Genomic DNA, 18225 nt, shown 5'->3' on the forward strand with positions numbered 1-18225 from the left:
ACTCTTGTAAGTGGGAAATGGATGTGGAAACATTTTGTACGTTTTTTTGTACAACAGGCACATTTGCAGTGCAAACACAGTTTAACTTAACTTAATTCAGTGATATGTTATTGCAATAATACTAAATCTGCAGCTGCATTTAAAAGGAAAAATGTTAGAAATAAAAAATATATAATCTAGTGCACAGAACAAACAGGGAATTGGGATTATACATACTGTAGTAGATAAATTCAATGGAGGAATTAGCACCAGTATATCTTGATGGGCTGAATAGTGCTGTTAATTTCTATGATTCAGTTGTAGAAAAACACAGAGAAATTGCGATTGTGGTGATACTAAACAAAAATACATTTTTTAAAGTTAAGAAATGTACACATTTTAGAAAATGGCATTCAGCGCCATCTCTTCACATAAACAGTGAAGTGTTAATTAATAGATCACAGTTTATCTGTCTAATCACCATCCATTTAAAAACAATGCAGGAATCCCTCCCTGCAACTGTATCCTATCTGCCGCAGGAACTAATGTGCTAAGATTCAGGAACCATAGGAGACAAACTCCAGCTCTCAGTCACTCCTCTCATTGAGTAGCATGCAATCATTCACATCTTAAATAGAAATAAATATTTGTTTCTTCCAAAAGCTGTCTAAATAAAGTTTAATTTATAATCGTCATTAGCTCATGTTGGAGATGTGCCATTATTGACAGTAGTATTCTCAGTAATGGGTTTTCTCTTTCCCTACAAAGCTGGCTGTCAGCGCCCTACTTCACAACTCCATGCATCAGACCCTTAGATAAGGAACTTCAGGCAAATGAAATATTGCATTAGATCTCCAACACTCAGGATAGAAGAACTCACCCACAAATATACAGTCAATTCACTTTACAGCATATTCTGTGAAGCGCTTTGAGACGTCTAGAAGACGTGAAAAGCACTATATCAAATGCAAGGATTATTATTATTATTATAACTCGCTGCTTTATAGGACCTTATATTGAAATATCTCAAAGTGTTTTACAAGTAATTATTGTCAAGTGTAGTGACTGTTTTTATAATGTGTACATTTTATAAATACAAATTAACATGATTTTTCCCCTTGGATTTTCTTAATACCCTTCCTCTCCTGAAGCCATTGACTCGTGTGTGGAGTTCAGTTGCACCAACGTGACAGCCCTCTTGTACATGGGGCAACATATCCATTGGCAAAACCCTGGGAAAGCTTCCTTACTCCACACGCCAGATAATAATTCCTCAAGAAAAAAAACAATAATAATTTGGTCACTCAATCCACAACTGTTTGTGGGACACTGCTGTGCGCAATTGACTTCCGCATTTCGCCCACAAATATACAATCAATTCACTTTACAGTATATTCTGTGAAGCGTTTTGAGATGTCTAGAAGACATGAAAAGCACTATATCAAATGCAAGGATTACAACAACAATGACAACAAAATTACATTTATAAGGCGCCTTCACGTCGGGAGGTCATCCCTTATAATTATTACTATTATTATTTTCCCTGTGTGACCATGTGGCACAAGAACCACAACTGAGTCCAATCCAACTGTCATCTAATGTCACTACATGCATACTTCCAGAAAGGGGTCATTAGATCCTGACTGTCAATATTTTCCCCTCCTTAACCCAGAGCTCTGAGTCCACCCAAGGGCATCCACTGTCACCCCAGCTGAGATCAAGTAAATCAGTCAAGGCAAGGGATCAAGCCTGGGACTTTCATGGTCTATGTGGCTCTGTAGCTAGCATATGGTTCATTTACTCACTGATACATCCTGCCTCTTCTCCATATCTCTTAATCGACTGACTTTCCAAGATCCTCCTATTCCCCCCTTTAAAGATACCAAAATATGCAGTGATAGTTTGCTACTCATTTCTGTGCATTTCAGGTATTAATGTGGCGCACACTTGTCTGGTGAATTTTATGATTTGACCATAAATACTCCCTGTGATTTTAACCTTGTACCAGATCATCTGATCATTTTAATGAAATTAATCTACAGCACTGCTGACTCACAGCTGATTTGACACTGTCAGGAGTTGGGTTTGAAACATTGGGACATTTATGTGTGTAAATTGGCTGATGCATTTCCCTCAAAAAATACAGTCTCTCCACTTTACAATAAATCCTATGAAGCGCTTTGGGATATCCTTTTGATGTGAATGGTGCTATGCCAAATGCAAGGATTATTATTATTTATTATCTGGTAAGTGCAAAAATATCTTGAACTTCTGGCTAGAATATTTCAATGTAATAATCGTTTGCTTCTTTGCAAAGTCTTTAAGTATGGGACTTCCTCTGTGGTCTCCGATGTGAAGTATTGCATATGCTAATGTTTTAAATCGAAGAAATTTCAGGCAAAAATTGTTCTGAATAATAGTTTTAGAAACCATGATATAGATGCTACCTTATGGTGTGTTTTATGACTGTGACATAGTCTGTGGGCCAAACCATTTCCCTGACTTCCTGTGTAATACACTGATCATGGCCAATTTGACCCCAAGGGTGTACAAGGAAACCTTTTCCAATCTGTACCAAATTCCTTCCTGTGCACAGAGCCAAAGGTTGACATGAAACTGACAGAAATGCGTAAGTTCAGCTTGGTGATAGGAAAATATTCAAATGTGCTGGTGTGGTTCATGCTGCAGCTTTTCACAGACTATGCTTTCTAGTACCGAGCCATCATATTGCAGGCTGAACACTTATAACAGAGGGTGTCATTAGTTACATTGTATAATACAAATTACATAAATGAAAAGCAAGAAAAGAACAAACCCATGATGACTTAGTCCTTCTTATGGATTTTTTTAATGTTATAAATAATTTAACATTTAGTGTATTTTGGTGGATATCCTGGTGCACTTGAATGATTTTTAATCACACATTTTTTTCAGATTTACATTGAAATGGCAAAATCCTCCCCCCTCCCACGTCCCACCATTCATGCTTCTGAGGAAATGTGCATAACAGTTATCTGCTTCTCTGCAGATCCAGATCTGGAGTACATATTATCCAGTGGGTGCAATATTTGTACTGGACAATTAATTACTGCAATTTTGAAACTTGGTGCATTTCATTATATTGGAAATCCTAACAATGAAGATGGCAATACAGAAAAGAAGGCAGAATACAATGGCCTCAGCTTTAGCATCGCAATACAGCTTCTATTGTTTTCTAATTAGAAAAGCCTGGCTCAAGAGCCAGTCTGACCTTACTGATCGCCTTGAGTAATGCTGTGATTAGCCTGTCAGGACCAGGGTACAGAGCCAGATCAACACTTCATTACTTACAAATTCTATTCATTGTTACATCCTAGTTTACAGCATCGCAGCCTGGAAGAAAAGAAGTGCCAGCTGCCCTCTGCTGGCCTATTTCCTTTTATTCAAGGAATTCTGTTTTTTTATTTTGTTCTCTTTTTCATTACCTTTTATTACCAAGCAGTGCTGATGATTACAGGGTAGGCAGCTAAACTCTGACACAGGGCCCTTTTCCACTAAACCTCACTGTCATGTAAAATTCTAGCTGCTACAAAGAATGAACGCTCCAATCCATTTTTGCCAGTCCTAATATGAGAACTGTCAGGGCCCAAATTAATGAGTTCCAAATTCCTTACATCACAGTAACTATTTAAGACTGGTCAATTAATTACTTAAAACCTTCTCGAATCATTGTGTATTTCCAGCCTGGACCTACATATTCCATTACTTCATGACACAGTGTTTCAATGAGGCCTTTTGGCTTTTGTTATTGCACAAAAAGCACCACTTAAGGAAAGACCATCTGCTGCAGCAAATGGTAAATGTCAGCAAAGAATGTTGCCTTTTTCTATCATAACATACCTTGGATATTAACCTTTACTGCACTTGAACAAATGAAATAGTGATAATTCTTTAGGTTAGAAAGTGCTGGAGGTTCTTTTTCAAAAGCTATTGATTTAATGGCTCAACCATTTGTCGTCACAAATAAGCTGTTTCATACTTTATTTTAAAGCCTTAGAACTTATACCTACACAAAATATAACTGGATTGGTCGATTTATTACTAAGGATACAATTAAAAAAAACTTTTTTGCAGGTTCATCCAATGGCACTAAACGCCACCTGCATTGGGATTGGCTGGCAGAGGAGTTGCAGGTTCGCATGCTGTGTTAAATCCTTACTGGGCAATGTTTGGGACCCTCAGACATTCAGGCTTCCAGCTGACTGACTCAGACCATTTGACTGGGTTCTTGTCTTTGTGCTTCCTTTCCTTCTGGAGGTCACTTCCTCCACCCTCCCACTGGGTGTTGAACATCTTGGCATCTCCTTTCTTTTGCTCCATCACAGAATACTGTCATTGTGAAGAATTTGTCCATCCATTAATATTGATCCTCTTCATTCATTTATTCATATATATGTTACAGCCTGGCTTGGGTATAATCTTATATCACTCCATGTAAATAATAGGTGATTATTGAGTTTATAAGATATTATTCGCAGAACGTAGTTTCTCATCATTTTGGAGCACTGGTGATTTTGACGCCTCTGTGTTATACTTGTAAAGTGAATAATAACATTAATAAAAAATTCATAACAACCTTAAGAAAAGTAAAAATAATGGTAGATAAATGTATACCTTCAGTGTATTACTTTCCTTGTGATCTTTATGGGGAAAGGAGAAACTGGTCTACATGCATTGTACAACAGTGTTTCGCATGATTTAATATTTGAGCTGGTCAGCTAAAGCATTATGTCAATTAAAAGCAAAACTGGCCCTCTAGAGTTTTAAATGGGTCAAATTTTTACATGACACGTCAAGTAGATCAATTAGCAAGCCTAATATACTAACCTCAGGGTTACAGTGCAAAGGGTTGAGCATTAATGTCACTCGGGGTCCACTGGTACTTTAGATTGGTTCATTTATTTTGTCAAGTCAGTTTAGGTTAAACGTTACTGCTGAATTCGGGTGCTCTACAGCACAGTACCACATTTGAGTAAATCCATTGCTCCATTTGTTTGAAAACCCCAAAAAGTCCTAAATTGCACAACGTCTCCTTGTCACACACACAGAGAGGGTCATCTGACTTGTGCGTTGTCTCTCGAGGAATCAAAGTGACAGTATAATGCACCAATTAAACATGGAGCTCAGAGCAGGTAGCACCACTCCTGTGCAATGCTGTGCCCCACCTCCCAAGTCAGCGCTGTTGTGTGGGATGGATGTACCAGGTGAAACCCACTGATGCCCTGTCTGTCCTGCTGCAGCAGCAGAGCTGCTCCCCAGCCTGCAGCATCTGAGTGAACGTTACTTCGTGAATGTGTTAATCTAATAGAATTTCCAATAAACTTAACTGCCCCGAGAAGATCGGGGGGAGGAAGAGTGTTGCTTAAAAAACAAATTACCATTTTTTTTACCCCAAAAAATGGGGCAAAATGCTGCTGCAGTCCTCAAAGGATCAATAAAGAAGAAAGCGCAGGATGAACAGCTGGTTGTTTTCATTATAGGCTTTCATTAGGGATGTAGTGCCTCAAAGCCAGTTTACACGCATACATCAATTTCAATAGGCTCATTTTCAGCTGATTTAATTGACCAATTTAAATTAGTTTAAACACTCAAAATACTGTAAATGTAAAGTTAAGGGCAGGCATTCACACAGACACATACATGTACCTTTGCGGCTGTGAGGATCTGTGTTAAAGCAGACCAGATTTGCTGCTGGATTACTGTTCCTGGTCACAGGCTCCAGGTGAACACGTTTTCTTTGTGCGTGTGTGTATTTCAAACGGAGGCGGTGAGATTCAGAAAGGGTTTTTCAGGAAAAATAACATTGCATAATGTTACCCTGCATACAAGGGGAGATTCAACTACATCATAACCACGTCCGCCTGGTGGGTTTTTTCGTGGCTTGATTTATACACATCAAAACCCCAAACAGAGGCCATGTGAGCTGCACATTGCCTCATCTGCATAATAGATGTATGTAGCGGTTACACTTCTTTCCATTTCGTCTTTTGTATGATAATAATAACAATAATCCTTGCATTTGATATAGCGCCTTATCACGTCGTCCAGACGTCTCAAAGATTATTTTTCTCCCTGATTGGGAGCAATGCAAGAAAACAAAAGTAAAATCGATTTTTTTTTCCCACGTTGAACCCAATTGCCGAAATGATCATCGAAAGGACGTCAGCAGTGGCCGTGGTCAGTAACCTCAGGGCTGCAGGAAACCCCTCTGTGTGTAGGTTCATCATCTCCCTGAATAAAATAAGAATTGAGAGGGAGGGTGTGGGGGGGGAAAAAAGATGTGTCGTGGCAAGTTTATATTTCTCCACGTTGTTAGATTGCCCGCACAGTGGTGTCAGAGACGTCTCCTCTCTGCACGAAGCGAAGCCCCGGGTCTGATCCGACCAACACTGCACAGCGTTTCTCTGAACATTTCTCTCACAGGAGGGGCCGAGCAACAGAGACCGAGGGCTCAGCACTTGCAAACCCGTGTGTTCCCGCACAGGGGCAACATCTGCAATATCTGCAACTCTGTTGTCCGGGCAATTGGGCCACATGTGAAGCCGAGCCCCCAACTGGCCCCAGATTCAGCTATTGCTCTGTACCGCTTTAGATTTAAATCCGGTAATCAAACAACGCCGCGTAACCCATTTAACTCATTGCGAGAAGGGACGGGGAGGGAGGGGGGAGGGGGGGGTGGGGGGTAGGGGGGTGGATACTGTGCTGATGCACCTCGGGGTTTTTTTGCGGTTGAGTGGGTAGTTGCATTTTGTATTCCGCTGAACAGTATCCTCGCGTATCTCACACTAATGTCTAATGCGACAACCGGTAGATAGATGTAATGCCCTCTCAGCTCACCGGGGAGAGGTGGACTTGCACTGGTTTCCTCGCTAAATCCCTCTGTTTCGTGCAGAAGTGACCCGGTGCTCATTCGCATTAAAATACAAAGTAGGTATTCGGCGCCTTTCCCCAAACATTTAGTTAAAAAAAAGAGGCTGTGATCTATTTAAAAGAACGCCATCTAAAGTAGTGTTTGCGCAAATACATGTTAGATGTTGCATTTCGCGAGCGCGACTCACACGTGTGTGACCCACTGCAAAGGAGTGAAACACAAAACCAACGGTGTTGCTCTGAAAAGCCTCCCAAGTGGGAAGATCGGACGAAACAACACTCTTAAATCATGTTTGAAAATATATTGTTGGAATGAATTAAACCCCGTGTGTCAGATGACATGCATTGGTTACATGTTTGTAGATCAGTGAGTTTGTCAAGTCCATGTGCATCGTACCAAAGCCCCTGTTATTATCAGAGTGCTGGCGGGGGAGAAGGGGCTCATACTGTTGTTGTTGTTGTTGTTGTTGTGCAATCCGTTTCATCGTATGTACAGTACACAGAAACGGAGGTACCAGAAAATCTTGAGGGATGGAGTCATAACTTTGAAAAAAATACCAAACCTGAATTGGACTGCTGCCAACTTAATGTTTCTCTTTGTTTTTGCGATCATACGAGAAAATAAACTGGGCTTTTTATTTTACGGATGTATGGACCGATCCCGTCGGAAGGCAAAGCCTCGGTATTTCACGTGTGGGGGGGGGGGGGGGGGGAAGCGAACCTCAGTTCTCTGGGGGCTACGGGGGAGGGGGGGTACAGCCCAGTGGGCGCCACACTGCACATCAAATACATGGTGATCCTATAACCTGCAATGTAACCAGAGCAGCCCCGGAATCAACCCGACTTCAGCAAACACGGCGACCCGTGGCACTGCAAAACCAGCAATGGGTAAATAATTAAACACAGGCAGACATTGCAAAGGGATCGTCGCTGCCACTGATATATTGTAAACAGGACTGGGTGGAAGACGGCTGTACTTCATATCGAAGGCAATGCCTCCCATCTCTATCTGGTGTTCCCTGTGCCCGCACTGCACTCTGGAATGGTAACACTGGGTGTGTTTCGGGGGGTTGGGTCACTGTGTCAGGAGAAACCAGATGCTGATGCTTTTTTTTTAAAAAAAGAAACTTAACTGAAAGAAACAACTCAAACAGCCGGTGGGCGGTAATGTGAAACCCCTAAAAATCGCGGACTTTTAATCCCAAGTCCGGTTTCAGTTTGAGGGATGCATCTGACAACATCCAAGGGAAAATGTTTAGAGATGGGTAACGATTCGCAAGCAGAGCAACATCCATTGTATTGTTTTTTTAAAAAAAGGTAGCAACAGCAGGAGGTTAAACAGGTGATTCAAACTGATCAGATGGTATGAGACGTGGGGCAGGTTATTCAGTTTACACTGTGTTAACCTCAGTCTCAGTATTGGTGGTGTGACTTTTGCAGCAGCGCCTACCAAAGGGACTTTTTTGGTTGGGTTCTGACTATTGCACCTGTATGTATTTCATCCATTTTATTTCCCAAATCTTGCCACATATAGAGAGAGACCTGATAATAGAATTATCTTTGTAACCAAGGTGTTTTTTTTCTCAATAGTTTTTTTTAAATCCTACAATCCACGAATACCGTATCATAGGGATACAATAAAGATGAATAGTAAGTGGCTTATCCCGTCTCTGCAGAGAATGGGTTGATTATATGAAATCAAGACAATTTGCTCATTCCCTGGATCCTTTCTCATCCACTCTCTGACTACTGGAGGCAGTAGCCTTGATCATAAACACCAGCTAACAAAGGAGATGTTATTTTCAAAAAGAAAACATAACGTACTGCAGTAAATTCGCAAAGTTCCTTTATTTTGCATTACTTTTTCCCCATTGCATGATTTGTCTTAACAGTTGCGATAGAAATAATAAAACACGCACACACACACACACACACACACACACACACACACACACATATACACATATATATCTATATAAACCCAGCACTCATAAACGCGTATTTTATTTCATAGGAACCAGGGTTACTGACTTAAATTATATTCATTAAAATACACCCAAAAATAACATTCGTTGAATTCACAATTCCTAAATGCGTTTGCTTGTTGGCTTATTTATTTGTTGTCACTTTTGCTGGTATGGTATCTTCAGAATAATGCAGAGAGCACATTTTGATCTCCCCCCTCCCCTTTCTCCACCTGCCCCCAGTGATCCTGTGTGATCTCCCTGGCTGTCTGCAGTGCTTGATGATGAATGCACACAGTCGTGTCACACCTCGGTGAGACAGATCACTGTTGCCCTCGCTCTCTCTGAACATGTACATCTTCCCCGTTTATTTGTGAACTCGCAGCAGGTAGAGTATTTGAAGTCCTCGCTAGAGGAGGGGTTGCTATGCCTTGAGCCCCCCTCCCTCTCCCACACTCTCCCCATCCTCTCCCTCCCCTGAGTGCCTGTGGTGTGTGGATGCAGCAGTGCTGGCTCCTGCCTCTGGCTGGCTCCCACGCCGTTGCTATGGGTTACCGGTGCCGGGTTACAGCTACCTGACAGGAGGAAAACTGGGACAGAAACATCAGCATCCATCTGCACAGGGGCATTTAGGAATAAAACCACTCATTCAAGGAAGGAAGAGAAGTTCCGCAAAGAGGGAGAGACAGAGGGAGTGAGAGGGGATAAAGACATGAAAGAGAGAAAGAGGCAATTAATCTGCACCCACCCACCCCCACCCCCGAAAAAAAGAACTGCAGTTTTCTGGTGGAATGTGTACTTATTATCCACACAAATGGTGTCCAGGCCTGGACTGAGGTGAGAATTTTCTGGGAATATTTTCTGGGATTATTTAGAGCCACGCAGGTGCAGGGATCCAGCACTTGCATCGGGGGCTGCATTTATGGCGATGCTCTTCTTGTCAAACGTTAAGTTGCTGCGATCCTGATTTTACAAAGAAAGCAGTTTATAGTTTTAACAGTGAACAGATTGAAGTCTGGTGTTGATATATTTTCTTTTTTAAAAAAAAAGCACTTCGCGTTTTAAAGGAACTGATCTTGTAGTGGATTGCGTTCTCCCCATCAGTCTTCGTACCATTGATTCAGAAAATAACCCACTGAACAAAACATCTAAAATGTCTGTGTTGCGAGTCACTCGCAGTAATGCAATAAAATCGTGCAATAATTCTGTGTTGTTGTTTTTTTTTGGGTATTTGTTACAGATCAGTGCATTCGAAGATTAAACATAGCTTTCTTCATAAAAAAAAACCCATTTGTTTGCGTTCAATCCGAGTTATGTTCAACAAAACGTAACATTCGAGGCTTATTCCAATTTAATTCGGTTAAGTGGTTTAAGGGGATCTTGTGGCTTTTTTCGTCAAAATGAAAGTTATGCAAACCCAAATAGTTCCATAAAGACGCCGGTGGTTGTGGAAGATCACTTTAAAATAAATCAGCTGGTGAATAGGATTGCAATAACACAAGCGTTTCCTCGTCAAATGGGTGTCTTCGAAAGTAATGAAACGTAGTTAAGCAATTAACAGTTGTGGAGATTAAATTCAACAGGAATTTTCCTTAACCTCCTCTGGTTTTACTGCGTCCAATTGATGGTTGTTGTGGTCTGCAAACATGGGCATTTGTTTGATAAGTTTGTTCATTTCGTTCTGAGGTTGTTTGGGTTCTGCCCCATTGCCTTTCCAATATTCCTCTTTGCTCATCGTTGGATCTATTTCTAACTCAGAAGAAACCTGCTCCAGCATTAAATTTGCGAGCAAAAATAATCAGTACAACTAGTTCTCCAAACTGTGTTATGAATACTTGTACCATTCACAGTGACTGGGCAAACGTTTTTTACAGTTGTTTTGTGCATTGGTGGTATTTTTAAAACCAGATCCATACAATAAAACATTGATAAAAATGCATTTTATTATATTTAAATGTTTGAAGTCTTCAGTTTTCTTACAAAGTTTAATGTCAGCCAAACTTTTCAAAGTTCATGTGAAAGATTGTAAAACCATCCAATTATTTTCAACTTTACTTCCCCATTATTAAGCAGTGGTTTAAATCTGTAGTCACTGCCATAGCCAAATAAGGATTTTAAAATAAATAAAGTCGGATTTTGGAAACCGAGTGAGACTTGCTTTGTTTGCTGCAACAGTTTTGCAAGATTGCGTTAATAAATATAAAAGCAAAATGCATCATATTAAAACGGCACCTGTAAACTTTAGTTACAGTTTAAAAGGTAGAGACCAGCGTTGCAAGAAATCTCAATCATATAAAAATAAACTGGTTATAAATACTGTACATAATCACGTATATAGCACCTAACAAAGTAAAACCGTGCAGGTAGCACCATACTGTGAGAAATAATCATAGGAATGACCCTATGATATTTCTGCTGGGAAAATTAAATTCTCTAGATTTTTTTCTTTTAACTTAAATTGTGAAGTCCCCACTTAGAGGATAAGGTAAACAAACACTTCGGATGTCTAGCCAGGATGCGTGACCTGATACGTTGTCAGATGCAAATCATTACTTTGAGCAAATTCAAATGTAATACTTCTAACCCCAGACTTGTTAAACAGTGATTCTGCTGAGGTCCTAACTCAGAGTGATTGACGTGGAGTCTGGCATTGCAAAGGACAATTCAAACAGGAATGTGGCCCCACAGAAAGATTCAGCCCTGGTGGTAATTAATTACTTTCTACCTTTTCACTCAACCAATGCACCAACAAACTTAATTACACGCAAAAGCTAAACTATTTGATCTCCCATGCTGGTCTACAATGGATCGTGTGATATCCCATTATAGAACACCACAATAAATACTGTACCAAAACTCTGGCTAGCGAAACTGGCGCGTTGAAAAGGTTAAGAGATGCTAATCGGATAACTAAAAATTTCGTAAAATGGGAAGGGGGCCGGGGTTGACGAAAGTAACTTTAGAAGATGTTACTACTTTACTGGATTGCTTTTTTTGGGTGGGTGGGTGGGTAGAGGGTGGGAGTTGGTGTTATTGCAAGAGCTTGTGTTGAGAACTCCATTCAGGAAGCAGCAGGGAAACTTTGCATTGCTACCAGAAACCAAAATGCAATAGGAAATGGAGAGCAACATGAGTCATTTAAAAAAGACTGGCCAACAAAACCTTAATACTCCACCTTTGCACTTTTCCCCTTACCAGCCCCTACTGGTGGCTGCCATCAATCTATGTGCCTTGGCTTTGGACTTCCATGTGGTCCCACTCCATTATCTACAAATTTGCAACTGTTACTGCATCAGTGCCCTGCCTATTGCCATCTATATCCACAGTTGAGTGACACAATGGGATCGGCCATTGGTACTTTCTCAATGTCATCAGCCCCCACTTACAAACCCGATATATATTTTAAAAATGGTCACTCAATCCATGACTGTTGGTGGGACACTGCTGTGCACAATTGCTGCAGAATATATAGTCAATCCACATTGCTATGATAAGGCACTATATCAAATGTAAGGATTATTATTATTAACATTGCATCTGAAGTAACAGGCCATTGTTTACACAACCAGCTTGATAGAACTGAATTTGCTATCAAGCTGCAGAGGTGAAAACATATTCCCAATTTCCTAAATTTGCTCAGCACCCAAAAGTGTTGCAGCAGCTGGAAGAATTCTGCCTTAAACTCAGTGTAGCTCCAGTTAACTTCTTTAAAATAATTCTCATTGGTAACTCAGTTAACATTTCACCCCTTGAAGTTAACATTTTGATTTTATTGATATGGACTGAAAGGCAAAACCACCTTGTTCTAAACGGCCACCGACACTGCTTCCTTGATTCAGCATGTCTGCTAGATTGCTGTCAATATTTACTGCTTCTGCTACATTGTACACACCATTGAAATCATACAGCAATTGAGCTGCATATATGATTTCTGGGTTGGGGGGGTGGGGGTTGGAGTAGAGCAAGAAAGGAGGAAAAATAAATGCTTTGCACATTACTTAATGTTTCTAAAAAAAACTAAATATTTTTTATATTGGCTCATCCACATTAGTGAGTATTTGGGTGTAAGAATGTTTTTGTGTTTCATGCGTGTACATTTTTAAAAAAAATCCTTTTTGAAATATTTCTCTAAGTTTAGGAAAATTTAAATAATTAGTTATTCCAGAAACTGGCAAAATAAACATTGATGCACTTACATTTCTATAGCTACTTGGGAAAATAAACCATTAGGTTTTAAAATTTAGAACTAAGATACTATGTTCTTAATTTCTTTTGTAAAATACGGTGAACACTTTTATACAAATAAGGATGTTTACTGAAGTCAATTAAGTAAAACCTTTATGCAGCATATAGGTAGGTTTTATTTTAGATTCCACTGCCATTGAGCTGAGTGAATTTGAATTACTAGATGTCCTTTAAAGCAATAAAAGGGAGCCCAGGATTCATTTTGTAACAGGAAACAATCTCCAGTTAAAGTCTCAATCAAATGTGAAGTACAACATTTTAATTTGTCATCATTTCTAGCCACACTTTGCAAACTCTTGTTCATTTTGGGATATCAACTTGTACAAATTGGTCAGTAATACTAAAAATAATCATTGCATTTGATATATCATGTCGTTGAGACATCTCAAAGTGCTTCACAGAACATATTGTAAAGTGAATTGACTGTATATTTTAAATTCAAAATGCAAATTTGGCAGATGTCGTTTAAAATAGGACTTTCACTGCCCACCAGATTGCAAACTTGTAAAGTATTAAAAAAACTATTTAAATATGCATAGCTGGTTGTCAGTGCAGATATCTGCAATTGTGTTGGGTAAAAAGTACAGTCAATTACAATAATTTTATCCCTCTTTGAAACAGATACAAATATAGGTTGCTCATTAGTGACACACAAAGAAAGTCTCAGCAATATTTATTGCTTTCTGAACTGCAATTTCCATTGTTCCTTGGTGCAATAGTGTATAAATGGAGTGGTGTCAGTAATTGGAGTTCAAATCCACGCAAGAAGCTTAAGAGAATCCAACTTCAGGTTTTAAATAGTAACCCAGTTCTGTATTAACATCTGATGGGAATTTGCTATTGAAGGCCAGCTCAATATGCACCAGCATCCAGGTGCAAAATAAATCGAACTGCAATAGTGTAGGAGGGGAAGACAGTGCTAGAGTTCAACAATTGATCTGTATAACTACACAAAGATTTTTTCCATAACCTATTGACAAAATCTACACCAATACATGTTACAGAAGATATCAGCGGCCAGACAGGAGTTTCAGCCTACATGAAAAGATTCTGCATTGGTGACTCACAAACCACACATTTCTTGCTTACCCCCTTCTGCATTAGACAAATTTATTTACTAACAGTTTCTAGGCTTTTGCATATTTCATAAAATATCCCAAGTTCTTACAGTCTCTAGAATTAATGAAATTCCTACAAGTTACCAGACCATAGGTTCATTTCATGCATCATGCATCTGGTTATCAAGGGCATTGATGACTGTAACCCATTGTAAAGCAGTACAGAATAATTGCATAATCATGCACATTTCAGTAGATTTATTAAACTATTCAAATGAAAAATACAGTAGTGCACAATTTCAATAAACATCCACTTTCTGAAGACAAGATTCTCTGTGGTGAACAAAAACATTTTAGAGAAACAAAGACAACTTAGGAACAAACTGTGAGTCCTACAGTGAAGTTCCAGCTTACTTTTTCTCTGCCCACAAAATTAGTTTAGATTTAACATAAACCAGTGGCACTCAGACCAGAAGATTCAAGCATCAAGTCAAATAACAAAATGTGGCTGTCAAATTACCCCTTGGTTTTAGACATTCACAGTATCAGAGGCAAATAACTGTTTAAATACCCAAACTTCAATTAAAATTTAGAAGCATAGAAGGCTCTACTGATGTGAGTTGGCAACATTTTATATACATTATTTACTAAAGTGAAAAAATACTTTTGAGTTTAGACTCCTTAGTAACAAGAAGAATTTAATTTCTGTTTGGCACCATGCACAGTTAATCTAGTCCACCAATACTTTCCTTATGGACCCTTTGGTCACTTGAATACTACATATCATAGCAATGTATCCCAGTTATTATACATTCACCTTGAACATGCCAATTCTCTTGATAAGATCAGGGTGGGAAACTTGATAATATCAGAGTTGGAAAGAAATTCAAAGCAAATTGTCCTCAGGATATATAGCTAAATAACTTGGCCAGGGGAGCTTATACTTGATGAAAAGCACAAAACCTAAAGCAGCAGAAGTAACCCATTTTAAAAATAGAACCAGTACACTTTGAATATTTATATATCTTTATAATATAGTCAGTGTGTTAAGGATGCACACTGATCCATTTTATATTCAAAATGGCCAGTTTTAGATACTGGTGGAACACATAAGCAACATGAAAGTGACTCAACAATGATTCCAGCAAAGAGTAAACAGTAGTGGTTATAAGCATATTGAAGTTACCCTAATCCATTTCCCAAACACAATAAATCAAAGTTATTAGAGTACTAAAAATTACCATATCTTAGCCCTGAAAAGTCTCGTTTAGTAAGAGGAGAATCAAAATGTCTCTTCTTCACGGAGTGTGCACAGTAACAGACATTAGATCACTAAACCAAGTGGAACAATTCTCCAGATTTATGTAGAATACTCAGGTGAATTTTATCATTTTTGAAGTTTCAATTTGTGAAGAATGCAGCAAATTGAAATTGTGGCCAATATTTGACAATTAAAATTCATAGATATAAACCTGGATGCAATACAAATATTTCAGCTCAGATTGATGAAGAACATTACAATGATACTCAATGTGAGCTTTTACTAGAGTTACTGCAAAGTTTCAGACCATATTTAAGGTTATTTTCTTTCTTTCCTCCCTATTCCGCCAAGGTCATAGGATGAAGTCTGAAGTTTTGTAATAAATGCATTACTAAAATTTCAAATAAGAAGATTTAAAAAATCGCCAGGATTATTTAATGAATGCATACCTTCAACATTTTCCTTTCATTTGTAACACCAGACCTTAATGACCTACAGTAAACCATTGGAAAAATTGCTCAGACCTGAATCCATGTAAACAGTCTATAGATAACAGGCCTGTATTTCAGATAACCGGATCATAGCTTCAGAAGCAAAGCAAAAAGAGTAATTGGGCATATTTTAATACTTCAAGTGTTTTTTTTTAAAAATCAGCTTCTCTGGAGGGTTTATAATAATCTTGTGTTGCAAAATGATGCCTATATGAATTCTCTCTCAAATACTGCCATTTAAAATTTAAAATTTTAAAATAGCAGCACGTTTTAAACAACAAGTTGTTCGTAATTGGTTTTCTATATAGCTACAAATGTAGGTTCTTCTTCCTGTGTACAAAAACAGTGCAGCACCCATGGAGCAGGTAAACAATCCACCTCTGGATGAAGTTCACAAAGTTGTACGATTCTTCTGAAAAAAATTGTGACGAGGTTCATTCAGCTACCTGTTTCTGGCAAGAACAGCCTGGGCTATACATTGTGAATACTTTGTCTGCTGAAGAAAGCCAGCCACAACACAGGCTCTCACACCGTTCATCTTTTACAACTTCACATTGTCACTCCTGCCATTTCCAAGCCCCGAGGATGAAGTGCTGATGAAAATAAAATAATAAAGAGGAAATTGGTTTCCACAACACAGTTAAAGCCTGAGTAACAGAGGAGAACCTTAATTATCTCCAGTCACAGAAAGACAGGAAATTTGGTCTTTTAATTAGGTGTTTGGAGTGAGTCCGATATTTTTTGCTAGATAGTTTAAAGGAAATAATCCGAATCCAACAAAATGAAATTCAGATAATCAGAAAGTAGATAATTGAATTTCCACTGCAATCATTAATTCAGTGTGTAGGTGTAAGGAGCATTCTATGATGAGCTGTCACAGCTCAATAAAATTTCAGTCAATTAACATTGCTTTTTTGTATTATTATGTCTACATTAGATTAAAAACAGAAAGTGATGCATCAAAAGAAATACCTTTCAGAATCTGAATCTAAATAGATTTCGACTTGCTCTGCTTTCTCAACAGGGAACCGTCTGTTGGAAGTAGCGTGCTTGTGAATTGCTTCAGCAACTGAGTAGTCGGTCAGACCTGAAACACAAGCCTCGATCTCTGGAGGACTTAACTGTGTCTGCAGGAAGAGGTGCAATCGGCTATCTGAAAGGAGGATGTTGATCTGCAGTACTCTGTAACAGAGACAAAAGTCATTAGCTAATAAATAGCCTACCGTATCCCAAAAGCAGTTAAGTGACCAAGCCTTTAGCCACTCTTCCCCGCCTTTGAAATACTCTTCCAAGAAGTCTTCAACTCATTTCCTCTCTCACCACCTTAAAAACGCTCTTAAAAACAGATCTTCCTGAATGTGCTTTTGATCATCATCCTTAACACTCCCTTTCTTCTCTCCGTTAGGTGTTCTCGTCATATTTATTAAACGCTGCATGACATTCAGTCCACATAAAAAACAGGGTAAAAGCACAAGATATTAAAATTCTCAGTAAAATACTGAATAAGTAGGCTTAAAATCCTTTAGTTTCCAAACCCAGCCTCAGTTTTTAAAACAGAAGTAATGTTGCTTATGAAAAACTTTTGTTTAAAGTTTTAGTATTACATATATTTATAAATATATAAATTGTATTAGAAAAACAATTTTTTGGCAGCATTCAAAAAATTAAATACCAAACTTAATTTAGAAAAGCTGGCAATGCTGCTTAGGAAAATAAACGAAAAGGAACAAAACAAGTAAACAATAAGGTCAAAGTGATTATCCTATTGTAAAGCAGCAAAGGTCTGGGAACAGATTACTGCTTCTCTTTTGGCCACAGATGGTGTACAGACAGGGAAAATAACAAAACTAATTTTTCTAAAGCTTGAATGAAAAGCAAAACTATACTTCAATGTTTGCGCTACTATCACAATACAAAATCAATTATTTTGCTTTGGCAATTTAAAGTCAAGATTGGATAGACAATTAGAAAGCAATCTTCCTTTCAAAACACAAGATGGTGAATTCACTAGAATATCAAACTTCAGATTAGTGCCAGAGAATGCAACTTTTTACTTTCATTGTTCAGGATCAGTATCAAGTTTCCCCTAACAGTTCATTTTAAAAAAAGTAGCTCCACATTACATAATTATATAAATACATGTCCGATAAGAGCTGCCATAATTTGGGCTTGGTTCACAGGACTGAGGACATGGCTACACCTCTAATTCCTACTGATAAATCAGACAGGCAGCAATGTCTTGGATTGCTGCAAGAGCATCAACCACTGGTATTTTTGTTCATAAAATGGTTTCCACAACTGAATATAGACACTAAAGA

The 18225-nt window shown here is 38.6% G+C and overlaps 1 protein-coding gene across 2 annotated transcripts in view; it reads right to left on the minus strand.

The window, feature by feature from the left end:
* Positions 1–14398: 14398 nt before the first annotated feature.
* The window catches only part of snx10b (sorting nexin 10b), a 40383-nt gene continuing 36556 nt past the window's right edge, over positions 14399–18225 (minus strand). For both annotated transcript variants that reach the window (XM_007900502.1, XM_007900503.2), the window contains exons 6-7: positions 16880–17089; positions 14399–16500 (exon numbers count right to left, since the gene is read on the minus strand). In XM_007900502.1, coding sequence (XP_007898693.1) covers positions 16449–16500; positions 16880–17089 — 262 coding nt within the window. In that variant the 3' untranslated portion in view covers positions 14399–16448. The remainder of the gene's footprint in view (positions 16501–16879; positions 17090–18225) is intronic.

The sequence above is a fragment of the Callorhinchus milii genome, unplaced genomic scaffold (genome assembly GCF_018977255.1).
Source record: "Callorhinchus milii isolate IMCB2004 unplaced genomic scaffold, IMCB_Cmil_1.0 Scaffold2, whole genome shotgun sequence".
In the NCBI taxonomy this organism is placed as follows: Eukaryota; Metazoa; Chordata; class Chondrichthyes; order Chimaeriformes; family Callorhinchidae; genus Callorhinchus; species Callorhinchus milii.